This window comes from Phragmites australis, chromosome 13 (assembly GCF_958298935.1).
Source record: "Phragmites australis chromosome 13, lpPhrAust1.1, whole genome shotgun sequence".
NCBI lineage: Eukaryota > Viridiplantae > Streptophyta > Magnoliopsida > Poales > Poaceae > Phragmites > Phragmites australis.
This window is the reverse complement of record NC_084933.1, coordinates 20043528-20053606: the sequence shown is the minus strand read 5'-3', so window position 1 is coordinate 20053606 and position 10079 is coordinate 20043528. Positions and strand designations below refer to the sequence as shown.

Genomic DNA, 10079 nt, shown 5'->3' with positions numbered 1-10079 from the left:
CAGATCATAACGCGTCACTTATTGGTACGCAGAATGACAACAAATCAATACGCTGCATGAACATCGTACGCAGCATACCTTTTTAGTTGGATCCGCAACCTGTCAGCATTCTACGGGCTGACAGGCCCCCAGACCTAGTGTCATATAGGCTATCGGCATACGAAATATTGATAGGTTCATTATCGATACTACGCGTGCCGACCGATATCTATCCTTAAGTTTTTTAAATTTAACTATTATTTTTACAATTTTTAAATAAAATAATATTATTAAAAAATTCCCTCTCATCCGTCTCGACTTCCAACGGATCCTTCCGCACATCTCCCACCCTCTCTCGGTCAAACCGCCCATCCTCTTCTCTCTCCTATGTTTCTGTTTCTTCTCCGCTCCTTTTGTTTCCCCGTTCTTCTCTCTCTAGCATAAAAGAATTGCGTGGAACCGAAGAGAGAGAGAGAGAGAGGGTGAGGGAGCCGAGTCGTAATGGCAGGAGGAACCTTCTTTTCCTGACTCCCTGCGGCTGCAGCTCATCATTGTCCCGGATCCTTGTGCTTCGTTCCGGTTGCGCTTTTCTTGGTCCTTGGTGGACTGAGCCGTCGGGAGGGGGGAGAAGGCCAGAAAGGGGAGCCTCGCCATTGGGCCCCTGCGATCCTCTTCCATTGCCATTGCCCTTCGATCACAGGTTCTTGTCCCATTCCTCTCGAGTGCTCCTCTAATAAACTCTTCGGTTATTATCCTGCCGTCTGCGAGGAAATGCAGGCCTGCTGTCGTGATGGGATTCGATTGTATCCTACGGAGTCCTCTCTGAATTTCGTGTGTGATCTGAATTTTTCTGTTCTTATGATAAAGATCCTGCCATTCTATCCTGATTTGGGGGAAAGGAAATTTGACATTTGGGTTTGTCGAGACAAGGTTTGGCCGAATTCGGCGTCGTTGGATTGTTCTTGGCCGGTTCATTTCTCTCTTCGCAATGTGTGTTGTTCCTGAATCCTGATGCGGGCCTGTCTTATTTTTTGAACGCGAGGGCTTGTCTTCCCCGTCGTTCCATTTCGCCATACCGGCAGAAGCTGTGCGCCGATCGACCTGTTGGAAATGAGATTGAATGTTGGCTTTTCCCTTTCCTCTCCGATCTCTGGTTTGGTCCCTCTTCCTCCAGCTCCGTGTTTCTCGCGTAATCACTGATGCATCCATCTCCTGCAGATTCCAAAACGAAACATTCCTTCATTTTTCTTCCAAAATGAATGTTCTGGAGAAGTATGAGCTGAGCCATTCAGTTTTGACTACAAAAAAAACAATCTTTCTTTGTTCTACGCCGTTTTGGGTCATCGGCACGTTCTTGAATATTTATGTATCTGTTTTTCCCCACAGCTGGTGTTCTTATTATCCATGCCTACTTTCTCTTAGAGTAGATGTTCATCGTTGTTAACAAAATCTGATCCTCTTATTTTACCTAAAATTTCGTCAGTTAATAGAACTACTAGCATCCTTGCAAAAAAAAAAAAAAAAAAAAAAGAACTACTAGCAATTCTGAACAGTCCATAGGGAAAGTAGTTCCGTGTTGTTATGCGTCTTGAGCTCCGAGTCCACGACGGATAAGGATTATATAGTCCCGGCAACTAGGGTTGTTAGTATCCTGGCGGTTCGAAGTTGCATCGAGATGTGAGCCAGATGTTAGAAGGAAACAAATATACATAATAACTTGTACTAATACGTATGACCCACCATACATATATTGGTCGGGTACCGAATAAAGGGACAGGCCCTCTCTCCTGACTCATTTTTCACACCGTCTCTCTCCTCCCTCTCACCTCCTTCTATGGTCTCGTTGTCCTCTCCATGGTGCTGAGCTCGCCGCTGGTGAGCTGGTACAGAGCCATGCAAGAGGAGGCGCACTGGGGCTGAGGTACACCGTGCGTGGCAGCAGAGGTCGGGAGGCTGATGTCGGAGGATTAACTCCAGTCGTAGGGATCCCGAGAGACCCCTTTTTAGAGATTCGACCGGGGGGATGATCCTGAGTCTGTTCGTCGGAGAAATAAATGGGAATGAATGCAACGGCCGGTGGTGGTGATGTGGCTTAGTGCAAGAAGAAGTAAATGCACCGGAATTTAGACAAGCTCGGACCGCACGGGGGCGTAACACCCTATTCCTGTATGAACTCTATGAATGTCTCGAGGAAGTCCCTCAAGGATGTTGCTGGTTACAAGGAGAGTCTCCTATTCTAAAGCCTAGGGCTCCTTATTCTTCGGCTGGGATTGAGCTCAGCCTTCTCTGGTCTTCCCTTCTCTTGTTTTTTCTATCCGTTGCCTCTTCTTTCCTTTCTTTTTCTCTTCTTTTCTGCTGTGCCGCCGGCCCCTTCAAATACCTGCCAACGGCGATATGCCCCGCACGAGAGGGCGCGAACTCCAAGGCGCCACAAATGGAATGGGCATCATTTCCTCTAGGCGACGTGACCGGGGGTGAAAAATGCAGTACACGTCCGGTCATCCGTCACCATAAATGACCTGGCAACGAGCGCCGTGGAGAGGGCCCACCGGGCAGCCGCAGAGCGGCCCAGCATGCCCGCCCTGTCTTGTTCCCCTGCCACAGCAGCGCGGCAAACGGAACGCCTCGGCCCTCACGACGTTATCCTGAGACGGGCCGGATGGCACGGGACGGGACCCGTGCAATTAATAACCCCACGCCTCTCTGCCAGAACGTGGCAGGAACTGACGCCGAGCGCGGCGGAAGCAGTTGGAGGTGACAGGCCACGCACGCTCTTTAAATACGGCCTCGGGCCTTTGACTGGCTAACACCTTATCGGTGGGCCCCTCGGGGGCCTTTCTGGGTTGTCGGGGTACCGAGGGCTCGGGGGTACTATTCACCTCCCTGAGCACTCTCTCCCGAGAACGCCCTTTCTTGCCTTCGGGGGACCGAGTGCTCGAGGGTACTGTTCACCTCCCCGAGCACTCTCTCCCGAGAACGCCCTTTCTTGCCCTCGGGGGACCGAGTGCTCGGGGGTACTGTTCACCTCCCCGAGCACTCTCTCCCGGGCACTTCTGAACGGATCCTTGGGAACCGAGTGCTCGGGGACCGCTGCCCGCAGCCCCGAGCACTCTCTCCCGGAATTTCCTTCGACGGGTCCTCGGGGTTCCTGGGTGCCCAGGGGTCACCGCTAGTGACCCCGGGCTCGCTCCTCCCGGCACTTAGCTCTCCTGGTCGCTGGGGGACTAGGGTGCTTGGGGGTCGCCGTACACCTCCCCGAGCACTCTCTCCCCGGGACTCAATCTCTTTCACCCCTGGGGAGAGACTTCGCGGAATGGTGCCACATGGCGGATTATTGGCTTGGTCTCGGGATTCGAGGACCTCCGGTTCCTGAAACACCGACAGCTGCCCTTGGCCATGCACGATGGTAGAGACCGGGAGGTTGTCTCCAACCATGCGACAGCAGCGCAACAGACGGACGGCAATGGCGGTGTGCCTCGTTGGTGCAAGCTGCCAGATCCGCCCCTCCCCTCGCGATGTGCCTCACCAGATCCGTGCGGGACAACCTCAAGACGACTGGATCCTACCGTCCCCTCACCGGATTCGTGCAGGACGACCTCACAAGGGACGGATCCACTCCTCCTGTCGTCGGATCTGCACCTCCCCTCATCGGATCCGTGCGAGACGGCATCATGAGGGATGGATCAGTTGCCTCCTCGCTGGATCTATGCGGGATAGGAGATCCACGGAGAGATCATCCACCACAACGATTTACCCCACGACGAGCTCCTCCACCACGGCGACCTGCTCCACCACGGTGACCAGATCTATGGCGGCTAGTTCCACTTCGACTAGATCCATGGCGGTGGCCTGCGGCATGGCAAGCTGCTCCACCATGGCTGCCTCCACTTGCCGGGAGGGACCCAGGAGCCCTGGAAGAGGGGAACAAAAGTGAAACTTTGTTTCTTTCTTTTGCGTTGCTAGCTTCTCCTTGCTTGGGTCTGGTGAGCTCTAGCCCTCAGGGCGAGGTCCTTTGCTAGTTCAGAGATGGGCAACGATGGTAGGATTGGCGGTGTGAGGCGTTACATCAGATCCAAGGAGCCTAGGATGAGGTGGACCGTTGAGTTCCACCGTAGCTTCCTGCAAGCTATAGATTTGGGTTAGGTGTACCTTGTTAGTGCTTGATTTGGGTTAGGTGTACCTTGTTCCTAATGGTACCTAGGAGGTACAAGCCCTCGATATTCACTGATTTAATAAGTTTTTGTATTTTTTATAAGTATTAATAGAGGGACAATTAGGTGGAACTGGTATATAGGTGGTACATGACCCATTTCTTTAAATATTAATAGGTGCTCCATACCTTATTTCTTCAAATTTCAATAATGCAAGACATATTAGTATTATGTATTCAAAGTCTTTATGCGCCATGTACCGTGTATGTGTGAAACCAAGACTTCATGCATCATGTACCAGAACGACTTACATTTAAAAACTCATGTGACAAAAAAAAGATCAATAAAGGGTTATGTGTTAATGGAAATAACGAGGCTTTTAGTTTTCTATGGTACATATTGTGTTTGTTGAGCATTCAGGTTCAGATAACTTCGTTACATGTATAATCTTGTTTGTTATGGTCATGATCAATACATGTTCGTCTCATTTTAAATTTAAGCTTGTACATGTTCAATGACACGATTCTGTACCTGAACACAAGCTTGGACATGTTAAATAGCACGATTCTGTACCTGAACACAAGCTTGGACATGTTCAATGGCACGGTTTTGTACCTTAACAATAGCTCTCTCCGGCGGCAAAAGATTCAAAATTCAAAAGATTATATAATTTGTATGATAAAAGTACATTGGACATGGTATTATATCATAGGTTGGATAGTACTAGTGGAGCAAAAATGTCAATAAAGGCATGAATGACAGGACTTGTCATGGCCGTGATTCAAAATACAAAAGTGGACTACCTAGTACCTTGATTTGGTTTAGACGCGTGAAGCAACATGTTCACATCTTCCATCGCTTCGTTCCCTATGTTAGGACGCGGCTGCGATTCAAAATTCAAAAATACATTGAATATACTGGCAAGAAGCCGGCCTCCACCTACTCCCCCACCTGCTCACTTACTTTATGTCCTATCGTATTTGCCATGATACAGTTAAAAACAAAAAAAAACAATATAACCAAAATACAAAGGGCAGGACTCAGCTGGAACTAATCTCAATGTGGCTTGGACGGACAGGATACTAGGCACAAGAGTTGCCAGGAACATAATTGATTTTTCGGGTCCACGACCTTCTCGTTTCCTGCACTTGAAGTGGGTAGGATGGAACAGGCACGTCCCCTTTTTATTTTTGATTTCTTTTTTATTTTCTATTTGTTTGTGGAAGACTGTGCCGGTCGCATCAGCCTTACCTTTCGTTTGGCGTGGACACGGTTTCAGTTTTGGAATCAGCTTTAGAGAGAAAAATTGGGGTTGTAAAGACATGTTTCAAAGTATGTGATTATATGTAGAAGACGAATTTGTGTTTTTGATAGAAAATGTAGGGTTGTTATTCTTTCAGGGGAACTAATTCTTATTTCCAGTTGGAGATGGTTGCCATCTTTGAGAAAGTTCTGGTGCTTATTGGCTCGTTCACTGAACTTGAGTTTTCCCCCCCTATAAAATCGTTGTTGCAGGCAGTCCGGTTGCACCTCTTTCGCTCCTTAAGCCCAATTCTTGATGCATGTGGCTTGTGGTGCTTGCTCCTAAGACTTTTGTGAGATTAACTGATTCGGTTCACTAATTTCCTTTGGTCTTGTTTCAATTGACAATGTTTCTGCATATCTATTCATCAAAACAAAGATCGCTACCGTTAGCAGATTCCTGAATGTCGTCATTGAATATGTCCTTCCTGATGTTGCCTAGCTCTGTAAAATGTAATTATTTCTCAACCATCAGGTTGAGCAATCAAAGCTAAGATGGATGGCCATGTAGCCATGGAGTGGAAGGATCTCAAACCAGGCCCAGAATCCTTGATGCCGAGCGTCCTGACTGGAGCATTTCCACCAGACACCAAAGGAGGAAAAGGCAACGAGGATGCTAAGGCTGGATTTGAGAAGCATGGTCTGTCAGTCGCCACAAGCTCACCCCTGGAGGAAGGGCAGTCACTGCCAATGACCCCGCAGTTTGGCCAGAAGTCTGGTGCCGGCAGCAGCCTCGCCGAGAGGATGCAAGCAAGAGCTGGATTCAGCGTGCCGAAGCTCAGCATGCCGTTCAACACAGCAGTTGGAGCTGATAATTCAATGACAGGAGCTCCATCACCCTATCTCACGATCCCGCCTGGCCTGAGTCCGGCAACACTGTTGGAGTCACCAGTCTTCCTTTCCAATGCCATGGTATGTGTTGTTCTCTCTAGGTTACGATTTCAGTGTGAAGGCGCACCAGAAATGTTATTGCTTTCGTCTATGGGATGCTAAATTGGCAGTTCAAGAATGTTTGCTTTACTGAACTTTTGACCTCTTTGGAAGTTTGTGAAAATTCTACTTCGGCTCCACGATCAGTGCTGCTTGGTTTTCCAGCATCCATATTCTCTTCTTTCTAAGCATGCTGCAATTGTTTTTTCAAAAGCAAAAAAAATAGTATAATATCATCCAAATCTTTCCATAGTTTTCTTGAAAGCAGAAATAGTATGTCCAATCTCCAATCATTTCATAGTAATCTAGCAATGCACACCCCACATTACAGAGCCAAATTTTCTTCCCCTATGTCCCTACTTGGAAGCCCAACATAATGGTTGCTACTGCTATCGAAGCTGAGATAGGAAATTTGTGTGTTACTGTCCTTATTCATATATAAATGAACTAAACATATGTTGTCTTCAGAGAGATCGACTGGCACAACTATATATAAATAATAATGCATCATGGTGATTAATTTAAAAAATGGTACTGAAGCTAGTACTTACCTGACAACAATGGTTTTCTTCCTTGCATTGTTTCAGGGCCAAGCGTCGCCAACCACGGGGAAGTTACTCATGCTTGGTGGTAAAAATGACACTGATCCTATTAGATTTGAAGGTCCTCTACTCGGCTATGGTCCTGATGCATTTTCTTTCAAGCCTTTGGAGACGAAATCTTCACACTACACTGCTGAAGAAAAGAAGGTCAGTTGCTATTTGAGTAGTTTATAGGTTAGTCCTGTAAAATATTTCTGTGCTTGAGAGATTCCTGATGCATTTGGCAGTGTGACTAATTCCAAAAAATTGCATTCTGCTTCTGTGCTAATGATGAAAGTATTTCTGTACTTAATAATATTCATATAACCATGCGGTTGGCAGTGATGACTAATTCCAAAATTTTGCTGCAAGTTTAGATGAATGCTTGGTTTAATAATTTTGATTTTGTTCTGGAAGTCTTTTATTGGTTGCATACGTAACAGATTGGCACACAGAGTGTAATATTTTGAAATGGTTGGGGCACTGTATCTTGTGGATTCTTGTCAGCATTTGAAACACCTGATATAGCAAGGTGGCTGGTAATGCTGTTACTACTCTCCTGCCCATTATTGTTGATACTAAATGGAGTAAGACAACAGGGGGACCAGCCAGATTCTGGTGGAACTAGATAAATTTACAAGTTCGATGTAAATGGTTTTTCATTCCTTTCAACTAAACGGTTAAGTCGGTGGCTCTGCGGTAGATGTTTTTGCTCCTTGCTGTTTAACCGCTTTTCTTTGTTCTCTGTTCTATCAGGATTAGAAAAAAAGCAGTGATGACATTTTTTTTTTCAAAATGTCAATGAGCCGTCTTATTTTCTTTGTTCCAATCCGACAACATCTTCAATTGCCTTTTCTTGGAGCTAATACATCTTTGTTCCTTCAGGAATTTCTATGCAACAATCAACGTCCATCAATACCAAGCACGCATGTTTCTGTCAAGACTGAAACTAAGATTCAGACGGTACAAGAGGCCAATTTGCTGGGCCAAGTAAACCAACAGAAGCTCAATGGTCAGACCACTGTGAAGAATGGTTCTCAAGACTCCAAGCTCAGTAGTCTTGCACCTGACACCGCTGCAGGCAATGAACGCGCATCACCTCCGGATCACGGCCAGCCGACGGAGGAAGGAGACGCGAGGGGAGACTATCCGGCAATGGTCACCGCCGCGCCGGCGGAGGACGGTTACAGCTGGAGAAAGTATGGGCAGAAGCAGGTGAAGCACAGCGAGTACCCGCGGAGCTACTACAAGTGCACGCATCCGAATTGTCAGGTCAAGAAGAAGGTGGAGCGCTCGCACGAGGGGCACATCACGGAGATCATCTACAAGGGCACGCACAACCACCCGAAGCCTGCGCAGAGCCGCCGGCCGGGCGTCCCGCCCGTCCACCCTTTCGGCGACACGCAAACGGACGGGACCGACAACCCAGGATCACAGCCAAACGCAGTGGAGGCGAGGCCGCTGTGGCATAACAATGCGAGTGTTCAGGACTTGCGTGGCGACGGCCTGGACGCGACGTCGTCCCCCTCTGTTCCGGGTGAGCTCTGTGACTCGTCGGCGTCAATGCAGGTCAGCGCCCGGTTTGAGCCCCCGGAGGGTGTGGATGTGACGTCTGCAGTGTCTGACGAGGTGGACGGGGATGACAGGGTGACTCATGGCAGTTTGTCCCAGGGCGGTGCTGACGCAGAGGGCGACGAACTGGAATCCAAACGAAGGTCAGTAGCTTGGTAGTTGGCCCTCTCTGGGGAAGTGTGCATTTCAGCTTGCAGATGTACGTGCTTAGTAGCAGTGCTCACTCTAAACTTGTCTATTCTGAATGTTTCAGGAAGCTGGAGTCATATGCCATTGATATGAGCACTGCATCGAGGGCTGTCCGCGAGCCCCGAGTCGTGATCCAGACGACCAGCGAGGTCGACATCCTAGACGACGGCTACCGCTGGCGCAAGTACGGGCAGAAGGTCGTCAAGGGTAACCCAAACCCAAGGTTTGTCTGAAACATGAACAGTTCTTCAGGGCTCCATGAATTGCTCTTGCTCTCTGCTTGCTTGTCTCACTTTGCATCGATCGTGTTCAGGAGCTACTACAAGTGCACGCACCCGGGGTGCTTGGTGCGGAAGCACGTGGAGCGCGCGTCGCACGACCTCGAGTCCGTGATCACCACGTACGAGGGCAAGCACAACCACGAAGTCCCCGCCGCGAGGAACAGCGGCCACCCGAGCTCCGCGGCGCCCGGCGCGGCGATGGCCGCGCCCGGCCAGGCCCACGCCGGCGCGCGCAGGCCAGAGCACCTCTCGGTGCAGGACTGCTTGATGCGTCTGGGCGGCTGCGGCGTGCCGTTCGGCCTGCCGCCGAGGGACCCGCTCGCGCCGATGGGCAACTACCCGTACTCCACCCTCGGCCCCACGGCGGCCGCGTCGCTGCCGAGCCTGCCGATGCCCCCGGGGCTCGAGGCCGTCGAGGGGCTGAAGCTCCCGATGCTGGCGCCGCCGCTGCACCCGTTCCTGAGGCACCGGCAGACGATGGAGCCCGCCGGGCTCGTGGTGCCCAAGGGGGAGGTGAAGGGCGAGGCTCACGGCGCCGGCGGCAACGGCCCCGGTGCAACCGCGTCCGTGTACCAGCAGCTGATGCGCAGCAGGCTGTCCCTGGGCCATCAGGTGTAGATAATAAAAGGTTACATGATTCGTAAGTTAATTGTCAGTCGTATTAGGATGAGTTGATGATAAGCATACCGTGGAAACAAACACCTTTCCTTGCTTCTTTCTTCCGTTTCTTCACCCGACCATTTCATCTTCCTTCAGGTGATCATTACCACTGCATCTGCTTGTTTATGCTCAGTTAGTTTCAAAAGCTCTTGTTAAGCAACAGCATTTGGTGCCTCTATTCAGTCCATGCAGTGCGTAGCTGCTGGTGAAAAACAAGTGTGTCATTGTTGTGATGTTCATCCTAATCTTGCTCCTGAGTTGTCCGCAAAGATATATTCATGCTTGGAACGCGGAAATTTCAAAAGATCTACGAGGGTTTCACATTGATTTCTGTGAAGTTCGCACAAAGTACTTGTGAAATTCCCAATGCACTGCTGATTCTGATTCTGATTCTTGAGCCGGGAAGGGCCCAAGCATAGACGGTCATCGTTGGG

General features: G+C 49.4%; 1 protein-coding gene across 1 annotated transcript; it reads left to right on the top strand.

The window, feature by feature from the left end:
- The first annotated feature begins 357 nt into the window (after nucleotides 1-357).
- On the top strand, nucleotides 358-9824 carry LOC133887864 (probable WRKY transcription factor 34). Its single transcript, XM_062327856.1, has 6 exons — nucleotides 358-679; nucleotides 5908-6344; nucleotides 6950-7111; nucleotides 7829-8658; nucleotides 8769-8927; nucleotides 9018-9824. The coding sequence occupies exons 2-6, from the start codon at nucleotides 5928-5930 to the stop codon at nucleotides 9601-9603; spliced, it is 2154 nt and encodes a 717-aa protein (XP_062183840.1). The 5' UTR covers nucleotides 358-679; nucleotides 5908-5927; the 3' UTR covers nucleotides 9604-9824.
- Nucleotides 9825-10079: the final 255 nt, after the last annotated feature.